The 19,978-nt window shown below is 43.7% G+C and overlaps 1 protein-coding gene across 4 annotated transcripts in view; it reads right to left on the minus strand.

Moving 5' to 3' along the window:
- Nucleotides 1-19,978, minus strand: part of FNDC3B (fibronectin type III domain containing 3B) — a 340,056-nt gene that overhangs the window by 20,619 nt on the left and 299,459 nt on the right. For all 4 annotated transcript variants that reach the window (XM_041002960.1, XM_041002962.1, XM_041002959.1 and 1 more), the window contains 2 exons: nucleotides 17,220-17,500; nucleotides 7,235-7,447 (listed from right to left, as the gene is read on the minus strand). In XM_041002960.1, coding sequence (XP_040858894.1) covers nucleotides 7,235-7,447; nucleotides 17,220-17,500 — 494 coding nt within the window. The remainder of the gene's footprint in view (nucleotides 1-7,234; nucleotides 7,448-17,219; nucleotides 17,501-19,978) is intronic.

A 19,978-nucleotide genomic window follows, 5' to 3' on the forward strand; every position in this document is an offset into this window, starting at 1 on the left:
CCCAAACTCTCTGGAGGCACAGCACCCACAGTAGCCATGCATGTAGACCATGAAATTACTGGTGATCGTGCCATGTCAGTGTAGTTTCATCAACTATAACAACATGCCACTCTGCTGGAGAACGCTAATAAAATGTCTCTAGAAAATAAAGACAAGAAACAAAAACTAATGTACTATGCTTCTGTGAAAACAAAATATTTTCACTTACTCTGCTGTCAGAATGCTCACTCAAGCAGCATAGGAGCGGGTTGTACAGAAATGAAGAGACTTGGGCCAGAATGTTAAGATGTGTGATCTTAACCTTGAAATTCAACAAGTCAGGTAACTTCATGCTAACAGCTAGTCAGTAAGCTCACTTGACAGAGATTTTTAGGGGACCCAAATGAAACAACCAAGAAATTTCAGGGAAAGGGTATTCTTTTCTTGCAGTATTTTTGGCTTTAACATTGCAGAAGATGCCATATTTGCAACTGATGGAAGTTGTTCTGTCATGTTCCATCTTTAACTGCTTCTTTCTTTAACTAATTTTAAGGAATAAATGATGGGCTACCTATGTATACATAATTCTCCATACACACAAAGAATACAGCTTTAAAATCTGTTTCTTTAAGACTTATTTTTTAGAAGGAAAGCTGCAGTGGCTTATAAATAAATTTATAGGAGAAACAAGGAATAATGCAAAGCTTTCGTGTTTGCTACCTTCTGCTCCCCTATTATACCTAGATCCACTACAAGCCAACAGCAGCCTATTAATATAAATTCCTCAAAATGATATTACCTGCTGACCTAAAATGGCCTGTAGCTTACTACTGGCTGCAAATAGCACTTTCCAAAACGTTTTCACAACAGTACAAATTGGTGAGCTCAATACAGCTACACTCATAAGCAATCATATGCCATTGTCATTTCTTCTTAATTCCTCCTGGCTGCATGCGTCTTGTGTGTGAACTTCCTGTGCTATCCAAGTGGCGTGTGGGGCTGGAAGGAGTTCAGGACAGTACGTGTTCTCACTCTACCAAGAACACAGGGTCCTACCATTGCCATGGAGAAGCAGATGGAAGCAGGGGGTATCAGGTGCGGGATACTGGAGATAGGCACTGGGCAATGTTTACAGATCGAATGTAAAAGTGCCAAGAAAGGAGATGAATTTCCCAATTATCCTTTTCTGTCAGCGACTCTCGCATTAAGGAGAGCGCCCAGAGTTCTCCAGACATGCTGTCTCTGTGGATGCTGGTGGTCTTATCCTAACCTGACAAAGATGACAGCCAATTCCAGTCTGTTTTTTTTTTTTTTAAATGAACAAGAGATTAAAAATTGGACTTGGAATTCTACTCCTGGTTCAATGAAGATCTCAAATAGTCCCATCTGCACTTTTCATGTTGGCTTATGCCTAATGTTTCAGCCTGAAATTGACTAAGCTAGTAATAATCGACTTAGTTTGCATTTTATGCCCTTTTTCTCAAAATTAGAAATGTTTTAAAAATAGGTTACTGTCCCCCACCCTTCATTTATCAGGGGATGGAGACAGGTGTTTTTTGCATTATGTAGAGGAAGGAGCAAGTAAGGCAAAAAGAAGTTCAGGGAACAGATATGGATCATGACACACAGTTGACACTGAGACCAGTTACAATTCACTGACTTCTGGAAGGTAACACACTGATGCCTTCTATCCAGGAAGGGTGGTCATGCAGGCTGGACAGGGAAGCAAAAGACACAGCAGCCACAGACAGCTCCCAGTCTAGATGCTGAACTGGCTGGGAGATGGTTCTAAGGTGGGCACACCCTCCATCCTCGGTGCCAACACTCAGGCTCATTTATTAGTTGCCTAGTGTGCTTTCTTTTGGTGTTTACAGAAACACTGTTTTTTAAATTATTATTATTATTAGAAAGTCAGATACACAGAGAGGAGGAGGAGGAGAGAGAGGCAGATCTTCATACGACGATTCACTCCCTAAGTGGCCGCAACTACTGGAGCTCAATTGACCCAAACCTAGGAGCCAGGAGCCTCTTCTGGGTCTCCCACACAGGTGCAGGGTCCTAAGGCTTCGGGCCAGCCTCAACTACTTTCCCAGGCCACAAGAAGGGTGCTGGATGGGAAACAGGGTTGCCAAGATTAGAACTGGCACCTATATGGGATCCTGGTGCATGTAAGGTGAGGACTTTAGCCACTAGGCTACTGTGCTGGCTCCGAGAAACACTGTTTAAAGAAGCTCATAGAAATGTCGATGATTGCCTGCCCTCTCTAAGGCAAACAGGCAGTTACAAGGTCAATGTTACAAGGTCCCTCCAGTCCTGCTGGTTTAGGGGACAGTGTCCTGGGTGTGGGCGCAAAGCTAATGAAGAACGAATGATTATTTTCCACTCTGAGGCTCTCCTCTCTCAAGCCCAATTTCACTGGAGATTTGCCTTGAAAAAAAAATTCATGCCTAACTTCTGGCCAAACAACAGATTGAGCATAAGCATGTTCCTGGAATTGGAGTTTGTCCCACCCCAGTGCTGTGTACGGTCACTGGGTAACACGACCTGTGGGGTCAGGATCAGTACCAACTCCAGCTCTGCTAGGGCAGTGTAACATCTCATCTCAGCAACATCAACACATCTTCTGACTCACGAGCACAGCCCTGCCATTTAACTGGCACAAGCCGATCCTGGCAGGCTGTGTCACTGCCAGGCTAACACAGCATTAGGAGATGTTCACTGTGGGATATATTTTTCTTGCATAACATGGAAACCAAAGACATTCAGCCTTTCTGTTCTCGCTCTGGTAATAATGGACTTAATCACTAGAAGGCCATACCAATCTAATTTTTTGTTTTAAGTTGAAACAAAATATAATCTGCAGCATGATGTGCTCACAGTTTAATGCTAACTTATTTCCTTAGAAAAGCTCTTAAAGACAGACTGGGTATCTCACGAGACCTAGGACATACTAGAAAAACACTCTCAAGAAAAACATGTTCAGGTGAGTGATCATGATCTGATCATCAGGTATCAACGTATGGCCCGGTAAATGTGAAGCCGTGCTTTAAGGTTGCTACACAAATACAGAAATGTAACCGGGTGTGTAACAAGCCTGCCACATACATGGGGAAATGTCCTATTAGAGGGATTTTTTTTTCAATGAAATAAGCTCAGGTGGGTTCTGGATTGATCCACACGGAGGCAATGGCTTCCTCAAGCTGCTCCTTGCAATTCTTTCTGTTTCCATGTAAGAAGCCCAGACTTGGTGTTGGAGAAGCACTGACAGTAGCATAACAGAAAGAGGAAGATCCCTGGAGAAAGATCCGGGGCTCCTGGCGAGTTGATCACCAGCTTCTGTCTAGGTTCAAGTCCTCACCACTAGTCTCCATCTAACAGATCTCAGGCATGAGGGTGTAAGCCTGAAGTCCTTTCAAGCCTCATGCAAACCTACCAGCTTCTCTGCTCATTTATTTGTAGGGTTCCCTTACATGGCAACCTTCTGCTGTCCCTCAGGAGTCTGAACAGTGTGTGCATATAATTTATTTATTTTTTCAAAGGGTAGGGTAGCATAGTTTATTTATTCATAAACCTGGCACTGGGCCAGGCTGACCAGAGTTAAAACTACATCTGAGTCTCCAATGCAGATGGCAGGGATGCCCTCCTAGGAGCATCAGCAGGAAGCTCAATCAAAAGTGGAAGAACCTGGACTTGAACTTGTACTCCGATGTGGGATGCCAGTATTGCAAACAGAAGCTTAACCCGCTACCACAACACTGACCCTGTATTATGAGCTTCCTAAAGGCAGGGATCTATTGTAGTCCACTTTGTCTATCCAATATTAACAAATAGTTCCTTCATTTGCATGCATAAAATCTAATAATTCTAAATTGAAATCAATACAACTTATTAGAAAATGGATATTTTTCCAACAAAATGATAGAAGAATTGGTAGAAGCCCTATTATTGTTCTAGAAAATATCTCACCTTTTTATTTAATAAGTAATGCAGGTAAAATTGTCAGTGTTAAGCACTTTCCAAACACCCAAAAGTTTTCTTTACTAAGTTTAAGCAATATTTTTGGCCAATCATTATATTTATAATTTTCTTGGTGATTTCAAATATTTTGATTAAAAGGCACATAAATAAACATCACAAATCAGCACATGGTGGATACCAAACCTTCCGGGATTTGGTCACTAAACATTCATTGTTATGGGACATTTGTACACTTCTTATTTTCCCATTTGTGTAAAGCAAAAGCTGAAACTATGAAGAAAACGCAATACACCTCATACATTTATAAAGTCAAATGATCTTCACGGATTTGCTCTTTTAAGGTAAAACAGGTGCAAAGGATAGCAACCTTCTAGCTTAATCTATTTATTGAAAGGATGAAGAAAATATGAGAACAATGGATCAGCAGCCAAAAATCAACTCAGCTCTATTCTGACAATCACCAAGAAGCTATTAACTGTCAGTGTGCTTCTGTTGCACAATGTCTTAAAAATGAAGAATGCTTTAACAGCTCAGGAGCAAAGCTCTTCCATCGTTGTTTGGGTTTACGATGCTCTTTCCACCTGCTTCTCAGACACTCTGATTAGGTCTGTGGGTAGCAAAACATTCTGTCACCACTAACTCTTACTCGATATCTGATTATTCCTGAATACAGATCAGCCAACTTGTGAGTGCCCTGGGCACTCTAGCAGCTTTCCTTCCAAATGCTCATTGTGACTTGATAGTCAGGTATTTCTGGCAAAAGCAATCCTCTGAGAACTGACAGGTAAGAAGGTAAACTAGAATCACCAATAAACCTACCTCAATGCTGCCCCTAGTTAATGCACATACTAAAGACTGTGTGAATCCTTCCTAAGAGCCACAATTAAAACAACTCTGGCAGCAGGCTCAAGGAAAAAGTCAGTTACCATTTGGGAAGTAGACTCTGACCTTCCTCTCAACTGGAGAGGCCAGGTTCAAGTCCTAACAACCCAAGGAGACTGGATTAAAACTATAGCAACCAGCATTATGATGCATCTAACGCCACCTATTTTTCCCCAATCCCTATGAGTCAAGATCCAAGGGGCCATTTGTTATAAGACAGTGGGAAGGTCATCCTCAAACTAATATTAGACTGTTTTCTTATTATTAAATCCCAGGAAGATTATTCTGCAAATAGAACGACAATTTATTATGCTCTATATTTCCATCACTTTAATAACTTTCTGAGAACACTGACAAATCTAATTTTAAAAAGATAAATTTGGACTCCAGCTCATAAAATTAAGAAAAATACCATTCCTAATGGTGAGTTTTATAAAAATGCCATTTAAATCTAGGCATGTCATTTATTTGATTAACAAGGTGAGCCTTGGGCTTTACTTTGGAGGAAAGAACATGTATTGATCACTAGATTTTGTACTGTTTTCCCTCTGGCATATTTCAATGTCTCATGACAGCAGACTCATCAGGACAAATGCTACTGCAGCTTCTGTTCTGTGAACAGGAGCCACTCGGTGTCATGGAAAATCATGGCTCACACCACACGTGTCTACTGCTTTGCACCTGTGGCACCTGCCCAGGGCAGGGATGCAGTAAGCCATGGATGCGTGGCGTGGTGTGGAACCCGCAGCTTCCACCTGCTTCCAGTCAGCACAGTCAGAGCCCTGTAAGCCAGGACCCTCTAACCCCAATTCAGCAACAACTTCCCTGTGCTTCACTTTCCCTGGAACAGTACAGTACAACCAGATGATACTCCCTGTGCAAAGTTCTCTGACACCAAGCAAAAAATTCTCCTCAATGTTAGCTTTCTATATGTATAATAATTTCTCACAGTTCTAATTCCTGTTCTTGTCTGTGTTCTTCAGTTGTGGAATCTCCAGCCAATAAATGCACAAACCAGTAAGAACACATCCAAAGGCAATAGTACAGGAAGACCAATGGCCCGTATGTAAAAGGACAGATTTGATTTATATAGAATGCATCAAAAGAAGCCGTACTGCCTCTGTGCTTCCTATGCCACGACTCGCTGTCAACGGGGCGTCCACTTTTGGTTCTTCTTTTACTAAAACTACTAGCAAGCCAAATCAAGTTCAAATGTCACCTCCTTCAAGAACTTTTTCTTGATCTTTGCAACCAGGTGGCCACAGCCTCTTCCACAGCACCACAGCACATTGTTCTATGGTACTAGAGCTCTGGATCATTTGTGAGCTGTGACCACACCCCTGGGCATAGGGCCTTGGGTTTTTCTGGACCTTTCTCTCTTTTGAAAGCCCACGGAACTGCCCTACACTCAAGTCAATGTGAGCATCTGACCATAGGTGGACATGGAGACTGGATGCGGGGGGAGGAAGGGGTAGGTTCTGGGGAAGCTGGAACATACTCCCTGAGGAAAGGAACAGAAGAGTCTGATGCACATGGGGGAGATGACAGCAATACTTCAGCACTTGCACGCTAACATTGGTTCTGTGCCTAAGCAGATACACAAGACAAGCAGCAGTGTATGGTGGCTTTCCCATCACTGTCTGCGTTTACGATGCTCAGCCACCCTTTCCACCTGCTTCTCAGATTCTCTGATTAGGGTTGCGGGTAGCAAAACATTCTGTTACCGTTAACTGTTGCTCGACCTCTGATTATTCCTAAACACAGTCTAGCTGTCTATCTTCTGATCATCCATTTTCAGAGGAAATGAGGTTACGGGAAACAAATACTATATGAAAAGCTGGATTTGATTTCTAGAGCCGAGAGTGTTTCCTGAGCACGGAGTCTTACAAAGAATCTCCTGCTTGCCCAGGCTAATTTGATATTGCACTGCCTGTAGTTACCAAGTGCAAACCCCATCTGCACATCAGCGATCACTATTTTGGACTGGTAAACATGTTTGTTCTTGCAATTACTGAATATTTCAAAAGGTTGGCATCTCTTCCAATCCTATTTCCCTTCACACACGTGACTAACAGAATGCTACTGCACACCGTGCACTTGAATTGGACAATTTCTGTTGAGAAAATTTCTCCCCATTATGTGGTTTTATGAAAGGAAAAACACCACATGCAGTATTACATGTAGGGAAATCAGAACTTTCGAATGTCTAAAAGTTCCAAACAGAGAGAGGAGGGTAGAGCTTTGGGTATAAAAGGCAGGACTCAAATACAGAGGAAATCTTGGGAGAAGAGAAACACATTTTAGAGTAAGAACAAGTAGATGAAAAATGAGCAGGTTAAGCTTTCAGCCCACGAGCAGGGCTACGGGAGCTGCAGGCTCTGTTCTCTTGCCCTACCTCTTGTTCCGGTCCTCCAGCTGCAGGGTGTACACCATCTCATCAGCAGTGTGCGTCTTGGAGTTGCTGTCTCCCCATTTGAGCTTCAGGCTCTGTGGCCCAGCAGCAGCACACTCGAGCCTGGGAGGCAAGGGTGGTAAGGGCCGAGTTTTTGCTTTAATGAACTGACTGAACGGTCCAGCTCCAATTTCGTTGACAGCCTGGATTCTGATCCTGGAGACGGAGGAAAAATGAGAGATAATGCAATTTTAAGAAGCAGTCATTCTGCATTCAAAATAAACACTGGACTGAGTATTTATTATTTGCCCCTAAAGCAATTATCATGAAGTAATAGTAATTATGTAAATCAACCCAAGACCATGAGCAGAGAACTGGGTAGCTCACGGGCAAATTTTACTTCCCTTTCCCAAAAGTGACAGCAAAACAAACAAAATAAACAAAACCAAACATACTAGCACGATATTCCTTAGTTCTACAAATGCATAAAAAAGGCTTACTGTTTGAAAGAAAACATTCTAAAGACAGGTTTTTCTATTTTGTTTCAGCTACCCTTTACCTACTCCTAAGTCAGTTTTGGAAGTGGAAGGGTTATAAAGAACAACATAAAACAGAAGAATAAATGAGTTTCCTTATAGTCAAGAACAAGGGGTCACAGCTCTTCCATAGCATATATACTTACTTTACAACAAGATTCATTTTATTTATTTGAAAAACAGAAGTTAAAAAAGAAAAGGGGAATATTAGGGAGAGGAATAGAGAGAAGCAGAGGGGGAGATGACGGGGTGGAGGGAGAGAGAGGGAGAGGGGGAGATGACGGGGTGGAGGGAGAGAGAGGGAGGGGGGAGATGACGGGGTGGAGGGAGAGAGAGGGAGGGGGGAGATGACGGGGTGGAGGGAGAGAGAAGGAGAGGGGGAGATGACGGGGTGGAGGGAGAGAGAGGGAGGGGGGAGATGACGGGGTGGAGGGAGAGAGAGGGAGGGGGGAGATGATGGGGTGGAGGGAGGGAGAGGGAGAGGGGGAGATGACGGGGTGGAGGGAGAGAGAGGGAGAGGGGGAGATGACGGGGTGGAGGGAGAGAGAGGGAGGGGGGAGATGACGGGGTGGAGGGAGGGAGAGGGAGAGGGAGAGATGACGGGGTGGAGGGAGAGAGAGGGAGGGGAGAGATGACGGGGTGGAGGGAGAGAGAGGGAGGGGGGAGATGACGGGGTGGAGGGAGGGACACTGAGATACAGAGAGAGTTCTTCATCCATTGCTTCACGTTCCAAGTGGACACAATGGCCGAGACAGGGCCAGGCTGAATCCAGGAGGGAGAAACGCCATCCATGTCGCCCATGTCAGTGGTAAGAGCCAAAGTAATTGGGTCATCTTTTATTGCTTTCCTAAGTGCGTTTACAAGAAGCTGGATCACAAGTGTAAGAGTTGGGATTTGAACCCAGTATTCCAATATGGAATGCTGATGCTGTGGGCAGCAGCTTAACTTACTGTGCCAGAAAACCTCTCCCTTTTACCAGCCTCAGCCAACAATCTCTGTAAGTCCTTACCCAGAGCCAAGCCTCCAGGCACTGCTAGTGCCAGGATAGCATTCAGGTGAACAAGACTCCTAACCGGATGTTTATGATGGACATAGTGTTACTGGTAACAAGGATATGCTAACACTGTCCATGGCTTAGAATTCAAACAGTTAAAATGTGCATATAAAATGATGTTTTTATATACTAACCAATTAAGTCTTGAGTTTTCAATTTTGTGATGATACAGCATTAAATTCAAAGTTAGTGCAAATGGTATATTTATTGCTCCATTGAAGTCTTTATAAGTGTCCCATACAAGGGCAGACAGGAGGTATTGAGTTCCGTGGTAATAGTATTCCTATATGTTGCTCCTCTGCTTCTCTTCCGATTGATGGAGAGACATCCACTAAGGCGGGTGTCCACCATCAGTACAGCATTGCTCTGGAAGCTCGCCCCTTCCTGGCCCTCTGGGATCTACACACCCTGGCAAGGAAAATCCTCCCTGCTGTTACGGCCAAAGGTCTGCCCTGCTCCTCCTCCACCGCACAGCATGGGCATTTCCTAACACACACTACCACACACACACAGGCCCGCCACCCATCCTGCCACAGCTCGCCAGCAACACGCCTGCAGAACCCCTGCCCCCCTTATTAGCTACACAAGTGCCTCACTGCACTTGACCCAGTGGTGTGATGCAAAGCTTTAATATTTAAACTGCATTTTAATGTGTGCCCATGTTTCCAAACACAAGAAAATGAAAAACATGGCTATCAGATATTCTTAGAGAGAAGCTGAAAATATTCATGTAATTCAGTTTCATGTACTTCTCATTTACAGTCATGATGGTGTGTTTCTATGTAAACAGAAAAATGAATAATTGTCATACTTATGAAATTCATTAAGTGTCTTCAAAATAGTCTGAATTTTCTAACTTGCAGATGATCTAAGTTGGGAAGTCAATATAATAGTATGGTTCTTGACTGTCAAGGTGAAAGACCCAGGTCAACGTTAGGTGAAGCTGAATGGGGCTTCTCCACCCCACCACTGAGTGCATCTATTAAACTTAGAGAAAGTGGTGCAGCTGCTTAAGAACTCTGAGACTAAACAGTCGCTGCAGCTTGGAAAGAAGTATAAAATCAGAATTGCTGCCAGACAAACAGAACGTCTAACGATGTTCCTCCTTCTCCATCCTAACACTGCCTGAGTTCGTGGCAGCCTAACTTCACAAGTGGCCACACACATAGACAACGCCAAGAACAGCCTGGCTTGGAAGAAGGGAAAGGAGTTTTTGGATGCTCAGAGACTCCCTGGTCCCTTTCTCCTCTCCAATCTTTCATTGCTTGGCTCTTAGCCAACCCCAATGACACCATCTGCGTAAAGCAGAAAAAAAAAAATACGAGCCCATCAACTGATACAGAAAATGCATCTCACAAAATCCAACTAGCCACTCCCTAGAGAATAGGAATGGAAAGGAGCTTCCTCAGCCTGAAAAATGGGCACCTAAAGAAACACCTGCAACTAACATTACCCACTGAGAGACGACCCGCTTTCCCTGGGAATGGTGCAAAGATGACTACTCTCAGGGTTCCTATTTAATACCAACTACTGGAAACCCCAGCCAGCACAAAAAGGCAAACCAAGATGAAACTTAACCATATGACAAATGAAATGCAGACCACAACACACTTCTGGAAATACTGAAGACCTACCAAGGGAAAGAGTGACAAAAACGAAAAGTTTTGGTATAGGAAAATTTTCAGCACCAAGTCTTTTCCTCATGTGTGGAAGACATATGTTATGAAAGAACTAGGCACAGATTAAAAGGAATTTTTTTGAATGTTTTGATGAGAATACTCATAGTCATACGGTATTCATGGATTCAAAAAGTCACCAGAGTAAAAATATCAATTCTTTCCCAAAATTGTGCTACAGGGATATTTTAACTCTCTTCTATCCAATGATCCCAGTTTGATTCTCAGGATATAGAGACAAGCTTATTCTACCAGTTGTGTGGAAAAGAAAAGGGGTTAGGAAATCGCTAATAAAAATCTGAAAATTAAGAAGAAACTGGATTTTACTGCTTAGTCGAAAGCTACAGGAATGAGGACATTGGTAAAGGAAAGTGGCAAATAAAGAGCTGGTAAAGACAGATGCCTCGGTCAGTGCACAGAGCAGCAAGCCTAGAAACAGGCAGACATGGCCAGCTGGGTTGGACAAATGTTCAGAAGCAATTGATGGACTGTAGTCTGTACAACGTTTAAGAGGAAAACACAGGAGAAGGTCTTTATCTAGAAGAGGCAAAAGGGCTTTCAGATGTGATGTGTTTCTTACATCAGAGACAAGAAAGACATTCAATTTCAAAAAAATTAAAAACTTTTGCACTGCTTAGAGAATGAAGAACTGGAGAAAATATGTGCAAATTACACTATCTGACAAAGGATGGGTGTTCACAATTTATAAAGACCTATCAAGGAGTTAACACAAGAGACAAATGACAATAACAAAAACACTGGCAAAGGCATGTTCCACATTAGAGGCCCAAGGAAAAGGCTAACTAAAAATACATGGAATTATCATTACATACAGAAAGCGCTGGGAACCAGAGGGTACAACTGAAACTCATTATTTTGCTGGTGAGAAAGCAATATGATTTAGATACTCTGGAAAAGTTCCCTTATAAATACATATTTACTACATGATTCAGTAATCCCATTCCTAGCTATTTATTCTAGGGAAATGAATACACCCTCACAGAGGCCTGCACGCACGTGTTCCCAGCAGGTACTGCCTATAGCCTTATGAATACCTGCCTTGGGATTGGGAAGGTGGCCAACACTTATCACTTGATAAAGCACACCCCTCCCCCCAAGATAAGGGCCTCAAATTCCCAGGGGCTACCACATCCAACTTGGTATTAATTCAAAGAGTGGTTCTTTCCCCTCTGTGGTTGGAATGTAAAAGATCTTTCTGCAACTAGAGACAAAGAAAATCTCTTAGACAACACAGCTATCAGGCTGCAGAGATGATCATTCTTCCTTTCTCAGGACAAGAGAATCAGAAATTGGATGCCGAGTCTTAGTCTTTCCTCAGTAGTGAGACAAATTCATTCTTTCTTTCTTCCCTTCCCTTCCCTTCCTCAGTTTTTTAAATGTTCAATTATAGAGGCTGAATACAAGAAAAATAGAATATTACATTCCAATCTAGGGAAGTGATGTAACCCCAGCAAACACTATCTTGCTAGGATGATGTGAAATATCACTTCAACGTTCCAGCAGTCTGCAGCATTCACCAATACATTAATAATAATATTGATTAAACAAATCACTCTAAAAAGTGTATCCCTCATGGATTTTAACTGAAGATCTGCTATATGAATAGATGTAATTCCATATGCCAAACACATTCCTGCTTCATAGCCTGTTACAGTGCATGTTGTATGCATGCATACATCCAAGTGTTCAATATTAAATACAATGAAACAACGACTCCCAAGCAACCACTACCAACCAAGCAAGACGATACTTCTTAGCAGGACTCACCCAGGGCTGCAGATGCTAGGAGCTGGGGGGATTGGAGGATGGTTGAGTGTTGTGGGGATTCAGACAAGGGTTGGGGTAAGGCCCAAAGAGTAAAACATGGACTGGAGTTTGAGAGGCAGAAGGACACAGAGGGACAGAGCCAACCACCTGCTTGTCCACTCCCTACATGCCTACAGAAGTGGCCAAGACCTAAAAGTCTTCCACATGGGTGGTCTGGGCCAATGACCTTGGCTGTCAGAATGCACATTATCAGGAGGCTGCAATCAGAAGCTGGAACTGGGATTCAAACTCAGGATCCCCCACTTGAAATGTAGGAACTCTTGTTAGCTTCATAATTGCTGGGGAAAATGCCCATCTTGGCTTTTTATAATTCCTTCCCCACACATGGGCCTATCATCTAATTTAAAAAATTAAGAAAAAATATGCGAGAGGAGGGATATCATCAGACAGCTTCATAGGAAGTGCACAGCCATGGGTTACATATGGAAGATCCCTTCTGGTGGGGAACCAGTACTGTGTGTGCAGGGTAAAGTTATTCCGAGAACGCTTCCTGGGGGGTGGATGGGACCCTGAACTGACCTTCCACCAAGCTCCTAATGCAGCTTCTCTGGATGAAGTAAGTGCCCCATCCTCTCTGCTGGCCTAGAACTATACGCTGCCCTGCACTGCTTAAAGTGTAACACCACATTTCCATAGATACATCAGTGTATGCATGCCCTTCTCTGCCATACGTTAGTGACAGATGCCAGGTCCTACACACACCAGGGACCGGAAATGTTACTTCAAAATGAAAACATTACTGCTCCCAAGCAGTTTTAAGATGTCAATATGCATTAGAATCTTCTAGAAGGCTAAATAAAGCCCAGTGTTGTGCCCTGCCTTTACAATGTCTGATTAAAAGGGTTGGGGTAGGATGCATGACTTGCATTTGAGCCAGTTCTCAGGTGCTGCAGGGTAGTGCAGGTGCGGCTGCTTCAGAGACCACACTTAATGAGTGGCAGTGCTACAGAGGAAGGAGCAAGTTCTTCTGAGTTGATTTTATGTACAGAGAGAAAGCTAACAAAGCATGAGAAAATTTTTAAAGATGTGGCCATATGGCATAGGCAGTAAAGCCCCAATGGCGACGCAGGTATACTTTTGGGGTACAAGTTTGAGCTTGGGTTGTTCCACTTCCAATCCAGCTCCCTGCCAATGCACTGGGGAGAACAGCTGAAGATGGCCCAAGTGTTTTGGCCCTTGCCATCTACATGGGAGACCCAGAAGAAGCTCCTGGCTGCCACATGACCCAGCTCTGGTTGTTGTGGCCATTTAGGGAGTGAGCCAGCGGATGAAAGCTGTTTTTCTTTTTGTAACTCTGCCCTTCAAATAAATTAGTTAATTAAAGAAACAAAAAATAAAAACCAGCAAACCACAGTCATTCACCAGGAAAAGTGACTATCCAGTCGCCAGTGGGAGCACTGCCTGTGTACTAGCCAGGCAGGATGACACCAGGGAACCCTATCTCGGCTTGCCAGGTCTGTGTTGACACAGGTGTGCAAAGCAAAGTTGTGTCTCCATTTTTAATGAACTTTTTTTTTTTGGCTTTCAAACCCAAACACAAATAAACCTGCAAATTGAGTTCTAACTTTAAAAAGTAATGCCTTTAAATATAGCATTGCCATTCCCATTTAGTTTCTTTCCTTTTTTTAAAAATTCATTTATTTTTATTGGAAAGGCCGATTAGATTTATAAAAGAAGGAGAGACAGACAGAAAGATCTTTCATCCGCTGGTTTACTCCTTGAACTGCTGGAACTGAGCTTATCTGAAGCCACGAGCCAGGAGCTTCCTCCAGGTCTCCAATGCAGGGCAGGGTCCCAAGGTTTTGGGCTATCCTCTCATGCTTTCCTAGGCTATAAGAAGGGAGCTGGATGGGAAGTGGAGCAGCTGGGATACAAACTGATGCCCATATGGGATCCCAGCTCGTGCAGGGTGAGGATTTAGCCATGAGCCATGGTGCTGTGCCCTCCCATTCAATTTCATACAGAATGTACTGGCAAGCCAACAGGCAGTCCTGTAAGCGTCAAGAGAGAAAGAATGGGAATGTCGAAAATAATTTTTGTGTAAGTTTACCAGAGAGGTGCTCAATCTTGTCCTGGCAACGCACAGAATGGAAGGGCCAGGAGAAAAATGTAGAATTGTTGAAGGTTAAAAAAAAATCACACAAAGATCAAATCTGGTTCAAGCTCCACTGTCTGCTTGAAATGTTTCACTCCTCAGTTTCTACCCAGAACACTATAATCTGTTCACTTATATTTTAACTGAAAAGGAGAAGCCAAAGTTGACTAAAATTATAGCCTTAGTTTCTTGAAATCTTCATTTTGTAGTTCACTATAATTACTGCAATTGTATTTTGAAAGAGGCAAGAACAGGACTGTGTGTTGCCCAGCATTCTACTATAGAGTTCTCAATTGTGCCTTATACAAACTAAATTCCTAAGGCTGAAAAAAATTGGTCTTATATATGAATGTTTTAATATCTTGATTATGAAATATCCAATTCATAATTTATTGATTGGCCTAATCTTTTTTTTTCTTATTTTGGACAAAAACACAAACTGACGAGGACCAAAGACTTTTCTTTTAGAATGAAAGCTTCCCAATTTTCATGTACTTTGTCTCAAATGGCATTTTCCAAGCCACTGTATTAAGATCAAAAGGTGACATCTTTCCAATCAGACCTTCTTTTCCTATTCAGTGCACAGCCTGGGCATATTAATATTAAATTATTTATGCCATTCCCATTAAATATGTTGAAATAGAGATGAGTTTTACTCTCAAAAATCTAAGCTCATCATTACGTAATTCTATAATACTAAACCATTCTTTGTCACAGAATCATCCTGCGGGATTTTCTAGCATGTTTTGAAATCAACCAGTTATAAAGAAGAGATTCTTGAAAACTGTAATCTGACAGGTATTTAGTCATTAAACAGAGAGACCCAGCATCATTTCCTTCAGGTCAGCTCTTAGACCTACGTTTTCTCTACGAAGTTGGTTGTCATACCTATTAACTAAGAATGCTTCCAATGCCATCCTTTTCCCAATCTTCAAATTGTAAAACCCTTTAATCCACTGCAGGAAGAAGTGAAATACTTGGGCTAACACATCTTGCTCTAGAAATCCTTTTTTGTCATTTCTGACCTGAGCACTCCATGTTCAGAGGGATGACCCGAGTCCGCTCTGGGCAACATCCTGCAGCAGGCTCTGGAGCCAGCACGGCTTTTCTGCAGGCTGTCTGAGCAGGGGTGGGGGCAGCAAAGTGAGACAGTACCCTGGCCCTGCGGTCGCGCAGACACAGCTGGGAGATGACATTCTCTTGGCCAGCTTCCCCCGGAGGTTGACCTCATGGTCAAGCTTTCTTAAAGTCTCCTCACTTGGGAAATCCCCCCGGAAGACAAGGTCAGATTTTAATCGACTCTGGATTTCCTCAGCACCTGGTTAGTGTGCTCTGCTCACAACAGCCACATCATACGCGGTGAGCAAGCGGGAGTGGAGACAATTGCATTTCTGAAACTGTTTCTGCCTCAATTGCCACCTGCTCATCATGCTGGCCATTCTGAGCCAGGGGATTTCCTCTCGGAATCTCTACTCGAACTTTGAGCACAACGTGTTTTCGCCTTGGAGGTCACGATCACCTATTACCTGAAGGTGCTCCTTAAGTGCCCCCAATCTGTGAGTGCTCTGAGGGTAGGGGTACTATTTTAAAGACACACAGGGTATAGTACTCTGCCTAAAAGATTTCTTAGAAGAATAAAAAATATATATACATAAAAAAACCTCCAAAATTACTGATAGTTTTTTTTCTTAAAGCTAAATTAAGTAAAAGAACGTACTTTTTAAGGGTACAAATTGGTATTGATCATCTCCTCTGTCCTTATAGAGTAATGAGAATTCAATTACCGGGCTCTACCACAGTGGCCTAATAGACCCTACGCGGCCTGTGAACATTGTATCTGGATTCCGCAGTCTTAATATCATCAACATAAGACTGGTGTGTTTGTGTGTGTGTTTGAGCGTGAGAGAGAGAGAAACTTCTGCATGAGTTTGAGGGAGAAAACCATATTCAACTCAGTTGTAATAATGACTTTGATGATGACTGAATCTCCAACCTTTACTCACTGTGCATCTGCTATGTAACTGCTGGGTTCTCATGTGAATATTTAATGCTCAGTGACTTCTTCCTTACAATGAGGTAATGCTCTCATTTTATGACAGGAACAGAGATACAGAGAGGTTAAGTGATTTGCCTAAAGACATCCAGCTGATGACCCAAGTATGAATCCTTGCTCTTCCATATCTCTTTGAAAAACTACTCCCTGGGACCCAGGCAGCTGCCTTGCTGCTGCAAACCTGAACAGCCACAGGCATGGTTTGTAATGATACAATACTGTTCACTGCAAACTGCCTGCCTGAGTGACAACTTGTAGGCAGCAGTATACGATTTGAAATTGTGAGAAATCACGGTAGGGATGTGTAGGAAGTGCCTTCAACGAAGGAAGTCTGAAGGAAAGAGAGAATGCGAAAGCTACCCAAGTTCCGTGCCCTGGACACGTCCCTTGCAAAATCCCAAGCCAAATCCATATCGCAAATGCTTCGTAACACAGAATCTACCTTGGAGGAGTTCGGGTGGTAGTCTTGCTTTGAGGTGGGCAGGTCCATGGGTCAGGACAGAGGGTGGTCATGCAGTGAGATGTATTACAATGGAAGCGCAAGGTGGTGACCAAGGGGGAGTGCTGATTTACAGGGATCAGTGACAACTCTTCTGAGGGGGGTTAGGGATGGCGTGAATTTGTGACTGATCACTAAGTGTCAAGCAAATACGACATCTTAAGCTCTGTTAATATTTAGTGCCTGGATGCTCTGGTGCAGCTTTACATGCAGCCTCTTACACTTACCTGTACGTGGTTTCTGGAAGGAGATCTTTCACAACGTGAGTGGTAGTAGCGCCCACAGTGATGCTAATGTCTCCAAGATCTATGTTGTAGGCAAGGATTTCAGATCCATTATTGCACGGCTCTTCCCAGCTCAGTACAAGGCACACGAAAGGTGAATCGGGGTTGGTGCTGAGGGGCTCCTCCTCCAGGACACAGAGGGTGGAGACGGGGTCAGGGGCAGATGCTGGTGTCTGGCAAAGGACAAGCTCGCTGTAGGGCCCTGCGCCTGCTTGATTGAAGGCCTAGGAAACAACAGGGAGACCACAGTTACAACATCAGCCTCCATGTCACTGCCATTAAACAATCCAAAGTGGTCCACACTGTTTCTAGATACAGGAGCAGAATCGTATTCTAGGGCTTGGTGCGATAGCTTAGTGGCTAAAGTCCTGGCCTTGTATGCCCCAGGATCCCATGTGAACGCCAGTTCTAACCCCAGCAGCCCCACTTCCCATCCAGCTCCCTGCTTCTGTCCTGGGAAAGCAGGTGAGGACAGCCCAAAACCTTGGGACCCAGCCCCAGTGTGGGAGAGCTGGAGCAAGCTCCCGGCTTCTGGCTTCTGATCAATGCAGCTCTGCTGTCGTGGCCACTTAGAGTGAACCAGCAGATGGAAGATCTTCCTCTCTGTGTATCTGACTTTCCAGTAAAAATGAATGAAATCTTAAAAAAAAAAGAATCAAATTCTAGCAAATGTTCACTTCAGTTTAATGACCAATGTCCACCAAGTGCTAATCACATCTTTCTGAAATCAAGCGAAAGGCAACTTGGCCACCACCAACTCTGTACTTCTAGGGTTACTGAGTGTCTGCTTCACCGTAGCAGTCAGTTGTAACCTGTGCAGTAGATGTTCCATGGCAGGGATCTTCATGTACCTCTTGCAGAGTGAGGAACACAGTTAAACGACGCTGGCCTCATGTTGGGAGGCAAAGCTGACCCTGGAATCTACTTCGCCTGAGTTCAAGGCCTCATGTTGCTCTAACATAGTAAAATGGATTTTAAAGAAACCTATTACATTTTTTTCTTTATAAAAATGAATCAGTAAAGTATTTAATAAGAGAAAAAAACTATTTTGAAGAAGTGAAAGCAGAAACGTTAAAACCCATGAGATGTGGCAAACACAGTACTGAAAGCGATGTCTACTCTTTGCCACGTGAATGATCAACAGCAATTCTCACCCAGCCTCCTTCATCGGTGTTGATACTCTGGGCACCTCCAGTTCTTTTCTTTAACCATGTTTAAACCTTTTTGTAGGGCCCGGCGGTGTGGCCTAGCGGCTAAAGTCCTCGCCTTGATTGCGCCAGGATCCCATATGGGCGCCGGTTCTAATCCCGGCAGCTCCACTTCCCATCCAGCTCCCTGCTTGTGGCCTGGGAAAGCAGTTGAGGATGGCCCAAGGCTTTGGGACCCTGCACCCGCGTGGGTGACCTGGAAGAGGTTCCTGGTTCCCGGCCTTGGATCGGCGCAGCACCGGCCGTTGCAGTCACTTGGGGAGTGAATCATCAGATGGAAGATCTTCCTCTCTGTCTCTCCTCCTCTATGTATACCTGCCTTTCCAATAAAAATAAATAAATCTTTAAAATAAAAAAATAAACCTTTTTGTTTCTTTGCTTAGTTTACTTTAAAAGCAGCATAATAGGGAAGCAGAGGGAAAAGAGAAGGGAAGGAGTTGGAAGGGGGTGGGGACAGAAGGAGACAGAAGAGAAAGAGAGAGATAACCTCCACTAACCATGTATTCCTCCAATGCCCTGACAATTATGGTTGGGCTATGCTAAAGCCAGGACTGTGCAACTGTATCCTGGTGAGCAGCAGGAAGCCAAGTACTTGGGCCATCAAGTGCTACGATGCTCATTAGCAGGAAGCTGTCCCGGAAGCAGAGACAGGACCCAATGGCAGGCTCTCTCACATGGATGGTAAGCAGTTGAGCCTGCTACACAGTGCCCACTGTCAGTCTTTCACACGCACACACACACTTGCCAACCCTCCAGGACCAGGATTCCTGCTTTTTCCTCTCTCTTTGCTGCTCCTTCTTGCAGTTACCTTGCTGGCTGCTAGGATCGTCCAAGCTCTTCATGGTGGTGAGGGTTAGGGGTCCAAGAGCCCTCCTTTTTCTATTTCTGCTCAAACTTTCAGAGATCTCATCTCAGAGGTATACGCTATTCATATCCTAATCAAATCTAGGTCAGAGCTCTGAGCATTCATGCCAAATAACCACCACCCATGCCTGTCAAAGAAACATCTCAAACGCAACTGTCTACATGGTTGCTTATTTCCGCTTGGTCTCTCCTTAACAAAAACCTCACTGCGCTTTCTGCTGTCTTCCTCTTCCTCCAGGGCACTCCCTTCATAACCATGAGTTGTCCCTGAACACCTGTCTCACCCTCTCATACCCGTGTGCAGCGGATCAGCATACCCAGGATTCTTCTTTCTTTTCCTGGTTTGGCTGTGTAGAAAATTCTTTCTTGACTTACACCATTTACTGCTACCAGTTTTTCAAAGGAAACTTATTTTAAAAGCACATTTCACTAAGTAATAATAAGTTGACACACAAAAGCCCCATCAGAATAGAATTACTTTGCTACTTCTTATATTTTTGTTGAAAGGTCAGATATACAGAGAGGAGGAGAGACAGGAAGGAAGATTTTCCATCAGTTGAATCACTCCCAAGCAGCCTCAATGGCCAGAGCTGAGCTGATCCGAAGCCAGGAACCAGGAGCCTCTTCTGG

The sequence above is a fragment of the Ochotona curzoniae genome, unplaced genomic scaffold (assembly GCF_017591425.1).
Source record: "Ochotona curzoniae isolate NIBS_2020 unplaced genomic scaffold, NIBS_Ocur_1.0 scaffold_2587, whole genome shotgun sequence".
NCBI classification, from domain to species: domain Eukaryota; kingdom Metazoa; phylum Chordata; class Mammalia; order Lagomorpha; family Ochotonidae; genus Ochotona; species Ochotona curzoniae.